This window comes from Eurosta solidaginis, chromosome 5, assembly GCF_040869045.1.
Source record: "Eurosta solidaginis isolate ZX-2024a chromosome 5, ASM4086904v1, whole genome shotgun sequence".
In the NCBI taxonomy this organism is placed as follows: domain Eukaryota; kingdom Metazoa; phylum Arthropoda; class Insecta; order Diptera; family Tephritidae; genus Eurosta; species Eurosta solidaginis.
In genome coordinates, this window is record NC_090323.1 from 169,198,534 (window position 1) to 169,214,589 (window position 16,056).

A 16,056-nucleotide genomic window follows, 5' to 3' on the forward strand; every position below is an offset into this window, starting at 1 on the left:
CCCAAAACTTGCGGAAGAGGAACGCATACTCCCCAGGGTAACGCGAGTCACTCTAGGTCAACTTCGTTCTGGATACTGTAACAGGTTAAACTCTTACCTATCCAGAATCAATCCCGACATACAAAATGTATGCCCCGCTTGCAATGTGTCCCCACATGACACCAACCATCTCTTTAATTGTAATGTGGAACCAACGCCTCTAACACCCCTTTCATTATGGTCCACTCTTGTTGAAACAGCAAGTTTCTTCAGACTCCCGTTAGAGAATATTGATGACAATTTGTGATCGGTCGCAGCTGTTAGGTGGGGCGAACCACTGCTACAACAACAAATGGAGAAAGAAAACTCTCATGTGGCGAGCCTTTGCACACTTTCCCCTAGCAGGGGCCGCCCTTCATACTCCACTGCGACAGTTATTTTGCACAAAAGATGGTTAACGAATTTAACCATGGTCCCATGAATCATTAGTCAGCCAGGGCTACTTCCAGAGACTGTTGGGCATTCTCTGTGTAAATGCCGACTTTAGCCAGAACACGTCTGAGTACCTAGATACTTGAATGAAAATGGATATTTCAAATATTCTTGATTTTATTCCCAAAAAACTGGCTGGTAGTAGCGTATATCCTATCTAACACTCATTCGAACTTTTATGGCACCAAACCGGATTCTCAATAGCTAATTATGCGACCTGGGTCGCAGCCATTATATCCATTCACCTTAATGAACTCTTCTAATCTTGAATTTTTGTATGTTATTTTATTACATTCCCCATCACATACTTACCAATTAATTGCACTAAATTTGGATGTTTCATCTCTTTCATAATGGCTGCCTCTTCAAGGAAATCTTTGAGTGCCATTGTATCCTCTTTCAATGTCTTCACAGCCACCGTATTGCCATAACGCTTCCAAACAGCCTCGTACACTTCACCGTACTGACCGCCGCCCAACTTATGCTTCATCACAATGTCCGTACGACAGATTTCCCATTCGTCCGGTTCGGGACTGAGTGGAAAAACGGTCGGTTTATTTTGTTTAGGCGCTGGATAAAGAAGTGGCGTAATTAATCCATGCCCCTCATGTTGTACACTATGATGGTGCACAAGTTCGGCGAGTGTATTAAATTTGGCTTCCGCTGTGACAAAAACTTTACCATCCGGATCCTCTGAGATGCGATAATGATACACACGTCCTTCATATCTAAAAGAGTAAAACATCTCATATTCAAAACAGGTGATCAATTTGTCAACCCTTTCTTCAAACATACCTCAAACTAATACTGCGTTGACCAGGGGAACTTTCACTTTCACGCACCAAAAAACTTCCATTGATGCCTGAACTGAGCAAATATTCGGCTGCATTACGCGATATGGGTCCATGATACCAAGAGTGTTTCTCTAATGAATTAAGTGGCGTAACATAGTTCGATGGCACCCAGCCAACATTACCAGAGTCTGAATGTGCTTCACACCATTCGCCCGATTTGTTATATGACAAAATACGCACTTGTTCGCCTTTCTTAAGACTCAACTGATTCTCACCACCAGCTTGAAAGTCATACAATGCTACAAATAATTGTGGATCGTCTTCTTCGGGTCCGGGCGCTAGTAGATTTTCTTTGGATGTCCAGCGATGTGCAGATTCAAAACCCGATGTGGCTGAACTGTGACTTTGAGTGTGTAGTGAAACGCCATCTTGACATTGTAAATCGGCATCGGGCAGTAATGCTGTACCGGCAGGAATGTGTGGTAGCGGGCGGGATTGTCGCAGCGCTTCTGTAAATTGTAAGACAATAAAAGAGAGGGTTTTTATTAATAATTGTGGGACATGGAGTTTCTTGATTTCTAATGCAAATACAATGGATTAGTAATAAACATGAGCAAAAATAGTGGTGATTCCAAAGGGAATGGCATTTTTATGGATTGATTTTACACGCGTTTTTGACATGGCGCCCGAGTCTGTTATCTCGCCTGCCCTGATGTATGTAGTTCTCGGCATCCTGGACGAACATTAGCACCAACTAATGATGATATTGCATGAACTTATTTTTTTTAAGAGAAAATATCAGATCTTTGAGTTCAGGGCTGAGAATAATAACCGATATGTCACAAAATAATTCGAGGGTGGTCCGGGTAGTGGTTTCAACGGTCTGGGAGATCTATCCGTAGGGAAACAACTTGAAACAGGTTTTCGTATAGCTAAGAATCCACAAAGCCGATGAGAGGACGAGACAATGGAGCGAATTCGCTGAGATTGTGCAGCTCTCATCTGCATCAGATTTCACATTTTTAAGCTCTTTTCTCGATAGTGCACGTATAGGTTTTAGGCATTAGCTCCTGCTCTATTAAACTGAATAAACAATTCATTTTCAGAAGCCGACGATGTACATATATATGTATACTTAGATGAGCACAATAAAGCTGGACGAGAAAAAACCAAGAGAATGCTATTTCCACTTAAACACACTAAAAAAAACGTAGAACAACATATTTGAGTGTATAGTTGAATATACAGTAGGTGCAATATATAGGGTCTACCAGAGCTGTAAAATGATTTAATCAATACAGTTATAAATCAAGATTGATTCATTTTACAAACATGATTGTTTGATTTCATATATATAAGCCAAGTTTGAATGCGATTTCATTTTTTCCATTCAAAAATTCCGTTAGTGATTGCATGACTGTAAAAAAAGCATTCAGATTGATTGTGAATGCATCGAGAGCACTCCCACTCATTATGATTGCAAAATTTGTTGACTGCAATCACTTTTTCATTCAGTTCCATTGAAATATCTGCTTTCAGGGTTGATACTTTCGTACTTTTAATGGCTAGCATACCTGTGATTGGTTTGAAGTTGTCAAAATAGTTATAACTAACCGGGCTGCCATATTTCATTTAAAACATTATGTTTGATTCTAAAAAGTTTTATTCGGGGAATTTTTCCCGAAATTATTGGAATTCAATTTTACATGCTTCAGTTCTGATTGAAATAAATAAGAAACACGAATAAATGAGTTAATACATTCGTAAAACATAACTGGAATAAAATATTATTTCCAATAAAATAATTTCCAATTATAAATCCCAAATGTGGTTCTCGCATTCAATAGCGACGGTAACTCTGACTCAATGTTTTGACATTTTATATTCTATAACAGTATTTTGGTATTTTCTACAAAAATAAGCATAACTTTTTTAAAAGTTAAGTAGAAATCTATTGCCACATAAATACGGAATATAATAAAGTGCTTCTTGTAGATTATAGTGCAGTGAAGGTGGAGAAAAATGCGTTTAAAAACCTGATACGGTAGACGTCAAATAGTTGTGTACAGTGTTCCTCTTTATATCAAAAACACATCAAATGTGATTGTATTATTCAAAGGCCCGGTATTTTTTGATCTTCCCCAAATATATATTCTCAGACCGCGATACTATTTCTCTTGCAGATATAAGCTTGTTTTTGCAAAACATTTATTTCATCATTTCTTGATATGGTTAACTTTGCTAATCAGTGATTTTACATTTTATAATTTTGGACCTCTGTCTATTTCACCATGCACAAGTAACCTGAATTCTTTATAGCATTTTAATGATATCTTTATGAAGCAAAACTCACATCTGGGACAGTATTGAATACTGTTACTAGCAAATATGTATTGAAATTGAACAACATCTGTAAAGCATGTTTCAATGTATCTAAGTATAAGTCATTATCAACAAAAAAAAAAAACCAAAAAAAAAAACAAGCTATTCTGAAACTTAAAAAATCCATTTTCCGATTTACCAAGTCTTTGGCATTGTGTGCATAACATAAAATAAACCAGGGGTGTGATATCTCTGTGCATAGACTAAGCTTCCCGTTGCTTTTGGTACAAATAAAGGCATAAGGGTGATCAAAATCAAGGAGAAAGGGGGATTTTGTACAGATTATAATTTGTAAAAACGATTTTTGTTTTCTTGGAGCCCCTGCAATAGTTTTGAAAGTTTAGGCAGCTAATGGTATCAAAATTTACCACTATTTTAAATGAAAAATATGACCGATATCGTTTTGCAGGCTTTTTGAAAATTTGTTTATATAAAAAGATGAAATTCGCATGACAACAACGTGATGTTTTATTAATAGTGTAACTATATTGTACTTTTAATCACGTTAGCTGGCTATAAGCCTTTTTCTTTATATTTCGTGTTTGTTGAAAATGCTACACTGTATCTGGAAGGCGATGTTTTTTCTATTGTTATAAACAAAAAAATATATAAAAATAAAAAAATTTCATTAATGACATAAGCACAATATTGGACTACCTACCCAATTGGAAACTTTATTGCTCATACAATATATATCGCCGTGTCCTTTCCAAGAATAGGTTAGCAAAAAAAAATTGGATTTCGCCCAAATAACTAAGTTAATAATAATATTTAGTTTTTATTTTTTATTTTTTTTTTTAGTTCTCGGCATCCTGGACGAACATTAGCACCAATTAATGATCATATTGCATGGCGCCCGAGTCCTGCCGACTAGCTGTCCCGAATAGCTGTAAATTCAGATAAGATGAACTTATTTTTTTAAGAGAAAATATCAGATCTTTGAGTTCAGGGCTGAGAATAATAACCGATATGTCAGAACATAATTCGAGGGTGGTCCGGGTAGTGGTTTCAACGGTCTGGGAGATCTATCCGTAGGGAAACAACTTGAAATAGGTTTTCGTATAGCTAAGAATCCACAAAGCCGATGAGAGGACGAGACATGGGAGCGCATTCGCTGAGATTGCGCAGCTCTCATCGGCATCAGATTTCACATTTTTAAGCTCTTTTCTCGATAGTGCACGTATAGGTTTTAGGCATTAGCTCCTGCTCTATCAAACTGAATAAAAAATTCATTTTCAGAAGCCGACGATATACATATGTATATACATATGTATACTTAGATGAGCCCAATAAAGCTGGAAGAGAAAAAAACCAGAGAATGCTATTTCCACTTAAAAACGCACAAAAAAAAAAAAAAAAATAGAGCAACATATTTGAGTGTATAGTTGAATATACAGTAGGTGCAATATATAGGGTCTACCAATGAGTACAGTTTGATATTGTTATATCATGAGAATCATATACCTTTTATTTTAAGAAATTTTTTCCACATTTTTGGTAGTAAGTGTTTTTTACTGAGTGTAGAAAGCGGACTTAAAAGCCATTTAAATCTGTGTTCTGTATTTTGTTCAAATGTATCTTTTAAGAGTTCAAAAATATTAAAAAAAACTTTGAATTATTTATTTAAAATTTTAAGTCAAAAAGCTGACATGGTTCTGTAGTCCGTAAAATTTTAGTCTAACAATTTTTAGAATTTTTTCCTCCGGCCTGACATGACTGTTAGAAGTTTACACCTCTTAATATCTCTTTCCTCTCTCCCCCTCATTTTTTATTTGTTTCTCTTATTCGCTCCTCGCTTTGCCTTTGTCTCTCTCTGCGTCTCTTTCTTCCTCTCCGTCTTTTTCCCTCCCTCGCCCTCTATCTATCTCCATCTCTTCCTCTCTAACGATCTCTCCTTCTCCCTCCCGCACTTCATCTGTATCTATCTTCATAAAAACTTTTATCTCTTTCTTAGTCTTTGTCCTTGCTCGTTTTTCCTGTCTTTAGTTCTTATCTCTGACCATCAGTTACTCCCAGGCCAAATCCAAGTCCATTGGTTCTGAAATAATCCCGAAGTGATCCTGAAATGATCGTGTAACTGCCATGAAAATTTTCCGAATTGGTATCGAAATAGTAAAAATCATTCCAAAAATAGCCGACGTGCCTAAGTAGTCCCAAAATGGTCCAAGAATATACGATACAGTTCCACCCCGTTTAAAATTTTATCGAAGTCCGGAAGTCCCCTTAAAATTCAACGTGATTGAATATACCAGAAAACTAAAAAAAAAATTGTTTCTCTATCAAAAACTTTAGAACGTAGATTTATATGATTGCGAAATTAGCGTGTTTTTTCATGGAGATCTAAAATAACACTTCCAACGCAAACTTGTCCCAATTGGAACATCCCAAATATTCCACTTCTCCATAAAGAACAACAAAATATAGTTACCGAACTAGCAACTGTTTAAACAACAACGGCGTAGTGATCTGCTTTGTTTCAAATGAATGCCGAGGCAATAATGTGTAGTCGACGTATTGGCAATCAACAAAAGTACCTCATTCACATTTTACAATCAGTACATTTTGCTGTCGTTGCATACAATTGACATAAAATACAATGTGCAGCGAGCAAATACCTAGCCAACAACTTCATGGATATCAATTGACACTTGATTTCTTTTCATCAATAGTTAACTTATATTGAAATATGTGTACTAGGGTGGGTCGATTTGTATGGACGAAAGTTAACTGATATCGCGCCATCGATTTTTCGATAGGATTTGGGCTCAGGAAAAAAGTTCCACTACGCATACCCAAAAAAATAATTTTCGAGCCTGCGAAATTTAATTTTTTTCACTTTTTTTCGACTTTGATTTTTAAGGTTTCTTCATGGCCTACTAAAAAAATTTTCAAACAAATGAAATCTTAAAAATCATCTCCTACTAAAAAAATGTTCAAACAAATGAAATCTTAAAAATCAAAGTCGACAAAAAGTCAAAACAAAGAAATTTCGCAGGCTCGAAAATAATTTTTTTGGGTATGCGTAGTGGAACTTTATTTCCTGAGCCCAAATCCTATCGAAAAATCGATGGCGCGATATCGGTTAATAAATCGGCCCAGTCTAATGTGTACATATGTATGTATGTGCACATGAAATTTTAGCCTCGGCCATGAAACTTAGAAATCTTAGTGGGAAAATATTGCTATATTTTTGGCGCGGTTTTATTAGTGTGCCCACCTCTCCCTTAAATTCCTTCGAAGAAATCACTTCCTGCTGAAGCCGGTATACAATTTTGGTAAAATTTGGAAGAGTTTCGAGAATTCAAATTTAGATGTCTTAAATCTACCGGCTGGTTTTTGTCTTCGTAAAAGCAAAGGCTGATATCACCGCTAAACAGAGAACGCGACGGACAGACAGGACAACAGTAGAGCCTTGTGACTTATACCCAAAGAACCAGGAGCTGGGATGCGCGAAAAGTAGGCACGGTGTTGATTTGGAAGTGGGAAAGGGACTTAGTCCTCAAGAGTTTTCGCGATTCGCATCAAGACGAGTTTTTTCGATATAGCATTTTCCTGCGCTCCAATAGATGATGGGACGGACGGTATTTGGACTTTTACCATGACAAAGTAGAGAACGATTACCAATTATATACTTTGTATCGATGTTGTTTTTCTAGAACCGAATGCTTTAAAAACAAACACCAAAAAACCCTTTTTATTTTTACTAGAAAACATGAGACATTATGCAAAATAAGAAAACTTGTTTTGAGAAAACCGCATTAAAAGGGAATGCGCATACAACAAAGCAATTGAATAATCATTTCAATTCATGAGATAAGATATTCAAACAAAAAATACATATCAAACAAATAACAAAATATACAATCAGCAACGGGTACTTGAAGTGATGAGTACAAACACAAGTACTATGCGGTATAAATTTCATGGTTAAGGGTAGTGGTGGCAAACTATGGATAGTTGGCGATAGCTTGGGTTTAATCATCGATAGTGATGATACTTCTTTTATGGCAACATTGAGAAACTGTGGAGAGCGATATTAAAACTTAAAATTAGTTCTATACAAAGATCCTAGGTTAGGCTAGGTAAAGGTAGGTTGAGTGGTAGCCACCCCGGCAGGGCGAGCGCACTTCAACAACACGAGGGTTTGTTGTGATACTATATCTGATAACGGTGACGTAACCTACAGCTATTTGGAGAACCGTTGACTGGCAACGATGTAGTCTCGAATAAGAACGATCTCTATCCTGGATAAGTCTTTCGGAGAGCCTAGTATGTCGTCCGCCTTGGTATGATGGTAGCGTGCTCCCCCCAACACACCTAAGATTCTGCGTTCACATCACGGGCAAAGCAACATCAAAATTTTAGAAACAAGTTTCTTCAATTAGAAGAACAATTTTCTAAGCGGGGTCGCTCCTCGACAGTGTTTGGCAAGCACTAAGAGTGTATTTATACCAGTGAAAACTCTTATGCCTTGCAGATGCCGTTCGGAGTCGGTCCCGCCTCGCCAATTTGTATGAAAAACTAAAGGGAGCATGGCGCAAATTGGAAGAGAAGCTTGGCCTAAAAACTCTTCGGAGGTTGTCGCACCTTACATTAATTTCTTTATTTTATTCTTTTTAGTTTCGGAAATAGCTGGACAGTCAAACATGAAGTGTCTCGATGATTCCACCTTGTCATCTTCCACGCAGCTGCAGCAAGAGGGGTTTCCAGTATATTGAGCCGTATCGGATGGACCCCTATTGGACAGTGACTCGTGAAACCCATCTGATAGATCATCAGTGCCAGATAAGCCTTGATGAACCCAATAATTTACGAAAACCCCTTGCTATCCCTTTCCGGCCAAAAGGATCTCGCTATCCTGCAAGTGGTAGTGCCCGCCCAGAGTTTGCTTAGCTGACTCGAGGGCCATCGATAGCGGAGCACACCGCAGGTGGCCAGAGGTACGCCGTATTCTCTACAGTCATCTACAATCGGTTCAATTATACGCATACCTGCTAAAAAGTCTTCGGGAAATTTTGTATTTTTTTCTGTCCCAGGACCCAGATGATATTAATATTAAAATATTTCAACGTAACCTCAAGCGAGACCAGGCATTCCCATACCATCCTTGATCAACCTACAGTTGCATCCGCATCCACTATCCGCTTGGAAGACGCTGCAAGTGATGAGACAATTTAAACCAGCGGCTTACATCGAACCCCTGACCGATAACCCCTCCTACAACCTTCCCATCCAACTTCGACCCATCTGTGGACCAGATCTTGTATCTACTAGTAAAAAGGACCAGCTCCATTCTTTCACGGTTAAGTGCAAGTTTGCATGACTCAACCCACCTAGTCCAGATAGCCGCAAATATCGCACAAGGAGTTCAGAAATTTACCTCTGACAATGATTGTCAGGTTATTCGCACAACCCACCACTCGGCAGCCCAGTCAGCTCGTTTGCTCCACTGGCAGCTCGTTTACTACCACAAATTTTCTGTTCTCTAGAAATGCTAAATGGAGTGTTTGACTTTCATAACTACAATCTAAATATATCTACTATTTAGGAAACTTTTTTCCGGGAAGTAGACCAGGGGCAGACCTATTTCAAATACTAGAGTTGGTGTGATTTTCCTCTGAAGAGATGTAGGCTGAGCTTCTCTTGGCGAGGCGGGACCTACATGTTTTATGCTGATTTCGAACGGCATATGAAAGGGTGTCCCTAACAGAACCTTAAATAGGACGTTTAGAAAACAAATTCTGAGATAGCGCGTTTTTTAAAACAAATTTGGTGTAAGGGTTTCTTAAAAAAATACTGAGAGGGTGTTTTCGAAATGACAGTGGAGATATGGTGATTTTGCAAATGGGCGTTGAAATGCAAAAGAATTTTTCAAAGCTAATCCTATACCGTTAATACTATATAGTATCGACTAGTTGCGATAACGACCTTCTTCGATTGTGATATCGATGTGTTGCCATAACCAGTTAAGGGTTTATGAGAGAGAGAGTGAAGACAAAGAAGCTTGAATCAGTTACCTGAATATCAAATATCATCAAAGAGGCCACAATTGCCGCCAGAATGGATGAGAACTGGAATTGTATAGGCAATTTATGTATCACTATACGTGATAATTTCACTGTAAACGTGATAATTTTGTTTGTGCATATTTATGTTTGTGTGTTTGTTGGTTGATATGCATTTTCATTGAGAAAATAAATAATTCACGATGTCGTAAAGTGGCGATGAGGAAAAAAATCGTGCTTTGCAGTTATGTAGTTTTTGTTTTTTTATACTCAGTTGAGCAGAGCTCACAGAGTATATTAACTTTGATTGGATAACGGTTGGTTGTACAGGTATACAGGAATCGAGATAGATATAGACTTCCATATATCAAAATCATCAGTATCGAAAAAAAATTCGATTGAGCCATGTCCGTCCGTCCGTCCGTCTGTCCGTTAACATGATAACTTGAGTAAATTTTGAGGTATCTTGATGAAATTTGGTGTGTAGGTTCCTGGGCACTCATCTCAGATCGCTATTTAAAATGAACGATATCGGACAATAACCACGCCCACTTTTTCGATATCGAAAATTTCGAAAAATCGAAAAAGTGCGATAATTCATTACCAAATACGGACTAAGCGATGAAACTTGGTACATGAGTTGAACTTATGACGCAGAATAGAAAACTAGTAAAATTTTGGACAATGGTCGTGGCACCGCCCACTTTTAAAAGAAGGTAATTTATAAGTTTTGCAAGCTGTAATTTGGCAGTCGTTGAAGATATCATGATGAAATTTGACAGGAACGTTACTCTTATTACTATATGTCTGCCTAATAAAAATTAGCAAAATCGGAGAACGACCACGCCCACTTTTTAAAAAAAATTTTTTTTTTAATTCAAATTTTAAAATAAAAGTTAATATCTTTACAGTATATAAGTAAATTATGTCAACATTCAACCCCAGTAATGATATGTTGCAACAAAATACAAAAATAAAAGAAAATTTTAAAATGGGCGTGGCTCCGCCCTTTTTCATTTAATTTGTCTAGGATACTTTTAATGCCATAAGTCGAACAAAAATTTACCAATCCTTGTGAAATTTGGTAGAGGCTTAGATTCTAGGACGATAACTGTTTTCTGTGAAAAAGGGCGAAATCGGTTGAAGCCACGCCCAGTTTTTATACACAGTCGACCGTCTGTCCTTCCGCTCGGCCGTTAACACGATAACTTGAGCAAAAATCGATATATCTTTACTAAACTCAGTTCACGTACTTATCTGAACTCACTTTGTATTGGTGTAAAAAATGGCCGAAATCCGACTATGATCACGCCCACTTTTTCGATATCGAAAATTACGAAAAATGAAAAAAATGCCATAATTATATACCAAATACGAAAAAAGGGTTGAAACATGGTAATTGTATTGGTCTATTGACGCAAAATATAACTTTAGAAAAAAACTTGGTAAAATGGGTGTGACACCTACCATATTAAGTAGAAGAAAATGAAAAAGTTTTGCAGGGCGAAATCAAAAGCCCTTGGAATCTTGGAAGGAATACTGTTCGTGGTATTACATATATAAATAAATTAGCGGTACCCGACAGATGGTGTTCTGGATCACCCTGGTCCACATTTTGGCCGATATCTCGAAAACGCCTTCACATATACAACTAAGGGCCACTCCCTTTTAAAACCCTCATTAATACCTTTAGTTTGATACTCATATCGTACAAAAAATTCTAGAGTTACCCCTGACCCACCTTTATGGCGATATCTCGAAAAGGCATCCACCTATAGAACAAAGGCCCACTCCCTTTTAAAACCCTCATTAATACCTTTAATTTGATACCCATATCGTACAAAAAATTCTAGAGTTACCCCTGACCCACCTTTATGGCGATATCTCGAAAAGGCATCCACCTATAGAACAAAGACCCACTCCCTTTTAAAACCCTCATTAATACCTTTAATTTGATACCCATATCGTACAAAAAATTCTAGAGTTACCCCTGACCCACCTTTATGGCGATATCTCGAAAAGGCATCCACCTATAGAACAAAGGCCCACTCCCTTTTAAAACCCTCATTAACACCTTTCATTTGATACCCATATCGTACAAACAAATTCTAGAGTCACCCCTGGTCCACCTTTATGGCGATATCTTGAAAAGGCGTCCACCTATAGAACTAAGGCCCACGCTCTTTTAAAATACTCATTAACACATTTCATTTGATACCCATATTGTACAAACGCATTCTAGAGTCACCCCTGGTCCACGTTTATGGCGATATCCCGAAAAGGCGTCCACCCATAGAACTAAGGCCCACTCCCTTTTAAAACACTTGTTAACACCTTTCGTTTGATACCCATATTGTACAAAAGCATTCTAGAGTCAACCCTGGTCCACTTTTATAACGATATTCCGAAAAGGCGTCCACCTATAGAACTAAGGCCCACTCCCTTTTAAAATACTCATTAACACCTTTCATTTGATACCCATATCGTACAAACAAATTCTAGAGCCACCTCTGGTCCATCTTTATGGCGATATCCCGAAATGGCGTCCATCTATAGAACTATGGTCCACTTCCATTTGATACACATGTCATACAAACACATTCCAGGGTTAGCCTAGGTTCTTTTTACAACATGGTGATTTTCCCTTACTTTGTCTCCACAGCTCTCAACTGAGTATGTAATGTTCGGTTACACCCGAACTTAGCCTTCCTTACTTGTTTTTTCTCTTTTTGGTATTGAAGAAGCCACATTTTTCTTGTGGGAAGATTCTTAAGAAATTGCAGGAATGTTAAAGGTACAAAAATCATTAGTGCCATTTCTACTGTTTTTAGGTGGGAAACAAATTTTAAGAAGTTTTCAGTGTTGTAGTTCTGGTAATAACTTGTTTTAGTTGATTGCGAACAACATAAATTAGTATGTAAAGGCGAGCAAACAGGGATTTTTGTCCAAATGTACTAGTATAATTCCAGCGGCTAGTAATGACAGAAAAAGCACAACTCCAGAGCTCAGGTCGGGATATGTTACACAGAGAAGAGTTGACGCAAAATGGTCAGAAAGGAACTGACGCCAAGCACTCGGGAATCTGCGCGTGGGAGCTGATTAGTATCAGAAACATCCACGAATCAAATAAACCGCTCCGATCCTGCGCTCAGCGGTATGGTACAATGCGGTTAAGTTGATGTACAATGCGGTTAAGTTGATGGCCTACAATGCAAAATAAATGCGCATGGTTGGAGGTAGTGGATAGATCATTGATCCCATATACCCCATTCGAATGAATGGATACAATGGGGAAGTCGGAGGACGCGCCGAACGTGTTCAAGCGTCAAAAGTCGAATATACCGGCACGGAATTGGTACATATACCCATGGAGGAGGATCAGCACTAAAACCATTGAATTAATAAGAAATTACATAGCACTGCCTTTTGACGATACATGCTTATAAATTGGACCTCATCAATGCCAGCAAAAGTAGAAAGGAACGGTTGAGAACGCTCAAGGCTTTAACTACTACAGCAATGCAGTTGGGTCTTGAAAGTGTTAGAATTTTTCGATAGGACGAGTAATTTTACAACCCAAGTCCTGGTAACTAAATGGGGTTTTCTGTCCTGGTAGCACTATAGACAAGTCAATCTATATGTAAGATCTCTTATATACCGACCAGTTCAACTTTTCATTTTATTTTTAATGGCAATAGCACTCTCAGATGTTTTTGGAGTCGTTCCGGCGCTTTTATATTTGGTATGAGGAAGTTTTATGCCGTTGGAACGATTTCAGTCATCTACTAAGCAATGAGGGTTTGGAAAAAACCCCAGTTTCGTCATTCTGCCGTCTTCAGAGCCAATTTGGGTTAATATCCGCGAACATTGTTATTTCCTGTATGTATTAAAAAATTTGCTCTGAGGAAATTCAATCTATATCTAAAAAAATTTTCGTCATCCCTTCCCAAATTTGTTTCGGAAACAAACCGATATCAGCGTTGTACCATCTTCAGTGACATTCTTCGCCCAATTATATTCTTAAAGTTTGTCCTGTATTTACAATTAGTAAGTAAACAGAAATAAAAGAGAAATGATAAAAACGGATCAGAACGAAAAATTACACTGAAGATTGCACAATGGCGAAACCTCTTTGTCTCTAAATCAAATTTAACACGAGAAGACGAAAAGTTGACGTCGGAAAATCAACAAAAATCTATGGCTCTACTCAAAGTAGAAAACTTGCTGGCTTTGAATCTTGTCACACACCTTGCCACTGTAGGCTTGTGTTTATAAAATATTTGACTTTTTTTTTAAATTTACCTTCTTCCTGTTTTAATTTGTGTTAATTTCTTAAAAATTTTGCAACAACAAAGACCATGTAAAAGTTATGCAAGAATTATGCGTTGAATATACTAGTTTTTACTTTTATCTTTTCTTTTAATTTCGCGCTACTTTTTACCATAGTACTCCGTTCTTCTGGTAATAATTGTGCTTAAGTTACGTTAAAACAAATGAAAAAACCACAACAGGTTTTGCAACTGACAAGCGTGGTGGGGACGCAGCAGAAGCAACCACAAATACTGTTGTTGTCACCGCTATTTTTTTTCTGTTCTACAGATTAAACAAATACTTGAGGGTTTCTTTTTAAATATGCTTTTTTAATGAGGGCAAACTAAGCTAAAAATAAATTAAAAGCTAGCTAAAACTTCAACAACACGTGAGAGGTAAAATTTCTTTTTCTTTTTGAGATTGGTTTCCATAACAAAATAAAACGTCTTAAGACAAAAACGATATGATGGAAATATTTTTAAGCTATCAAGTTTAAAGAATTTTAGCATGTCTTTAAAAAATTTATAGACATGTGTAGATAAGGCCCCTTTCACAGCTTGTTAGGTATTGAAATCTGTCCATACATAGGCAAGGGGATTGAGAAGAGTAGGAAAGATTAGTAGTACTTGCGTATGTTGTTGTTGTTGTTGTTGTAGCGATGACAACACTCCCCGAAGGTTTTGGGGAATGTTGCGCTACACAATCCCTTGCATCATTTGTGTATATCAGTCGCCTCTTGCGACAGTCTAAGCCCCCTAACCCGCTGGGGTTGCGTATCGTTGCCATCTATTTTCTCTCTGCTTGTTTTATATTCCCGTTCAAGAGAAAATGATAAGTGTGGAAATTAAGAGAAATACACAAAATAAAGCGCTTACAGAGTCAACTTCAATAGTTGAAACTTGCCGAATAGGTCTAATAAGCAAATAAAGTTCAGCCTATATTTTTTCTTTGCCTTAATATAGGAGCAATTTAGGATAATTTTGAGAGTACTTCGGGACCATATCGGGATTGTTTTAAGGATCTTCACCATTTTTGTTATAAACTAGTCAATGAACTAGAATGCTTGCTGACGACTTTGGCTTTTGACTGCAGGGTAATAAAGGGACTGTCTCTATATCACGGGATGCCTATGGATAGGTGTAGGAATTGCTTCAAGACAAGTCAGGATTATTTGGGCTAGGACGGGAAAAATTCACGACTTTATAGCGATCATATCGGGATAGTTTTCAGGATAATTAAATTTTTTTTTTTTGAAATAATTTCGAGTCCATTCCGAACATTTATTCGGAATCATTTCAGGACTATTTCAGGATAATTTTGGGATAAAATTTTGACCATTTCGTGGTGTTTGCGAGTTCGTTTAAGAAATCATTTTGGGATATTTACGAGTTATGTATTTTAGAATCATTTCATGTCCATTTCTAAATTATTTCTTGCTTGTTTTTGTGAATCATTTTGGAGATATTTTGAGATTTTTTCTATACTATTTCCGGGTCGGAACGCCAGGATCATTTCGGAACTGAGATTGTCTTGGAACTGTATCACATCGGTAATGTTTTTGGGGTTATTGCGGGTTTATGACGGAATCGCATTGGAAACATTTCGTAGCCATCAGATCATTTTAGGAACACTTTTTCGATCATTTCGGGACCGTTACGGGGTTCCATTGGGAAATATTTCGAGACAGTTTTGATCTATATTTAAGGAACATTTCCTGATGTTTGCGAAATCATTTTGCGAATATATCCGAATCTTCTCGAGACTATTTCAAGAATTCCTGTTTTCGGATAATGTCAACACTATTTTGGAACCATTTCGGAATTGTACTCAGCATCATTTCGCAGTTCTGTTAGAAACTATTTCGGGGCCGCTTCGGAAAACTTTCGGGATAGCTGTCGGAATCATTTCGCGACTTACATCCTTCCGGAAATGTTTTTGCATCATTTCGAGACTGTTTCGAGCTAAATTCAGGAATATTTCCGCATTATTTCGGGATTGTTTTTAGAAACATCTCGGGATTGTTCTAAAATATTTGGTAAAAGGAAGGAGTTAATTAGAAATAGTTAAATAGATTAAACGGTTTTCTTTTTGAA

The 16,056-nt window shown here is 37.4% G+C and overlaps 1 protein-coding gene across 11 annotated transcripts in view; it reads right to left on the reverse strand.

Moving 5' to 3' along the window:
* Positions 1-16,056, reverse strand: part of Abl (tyrosine-protein kinase Abl) — a 307,213-nt gene that overhangs the window by 15,822 nt on the left and 275,335 nt on the right. For all 11 annotated transcript variants that reach the window (XM_067757028.1, XM_067757022.1, XM_067757021.1 and 8 more), the window contains 2 exons: positions 1,267-1,774; positions 784-1,199 (listed from right to left, as the gene is read on the reverse strand). In XM_067757028.1, coding sequence (XP_067613129.1) covers positions 784-1,199; positions 1,267-1,774 — 924 coding nt within the window. The remainder of the gene's footprint in view (positions 1-783; positions 1,200-1,266; positions 1,775-16,056) is intronic.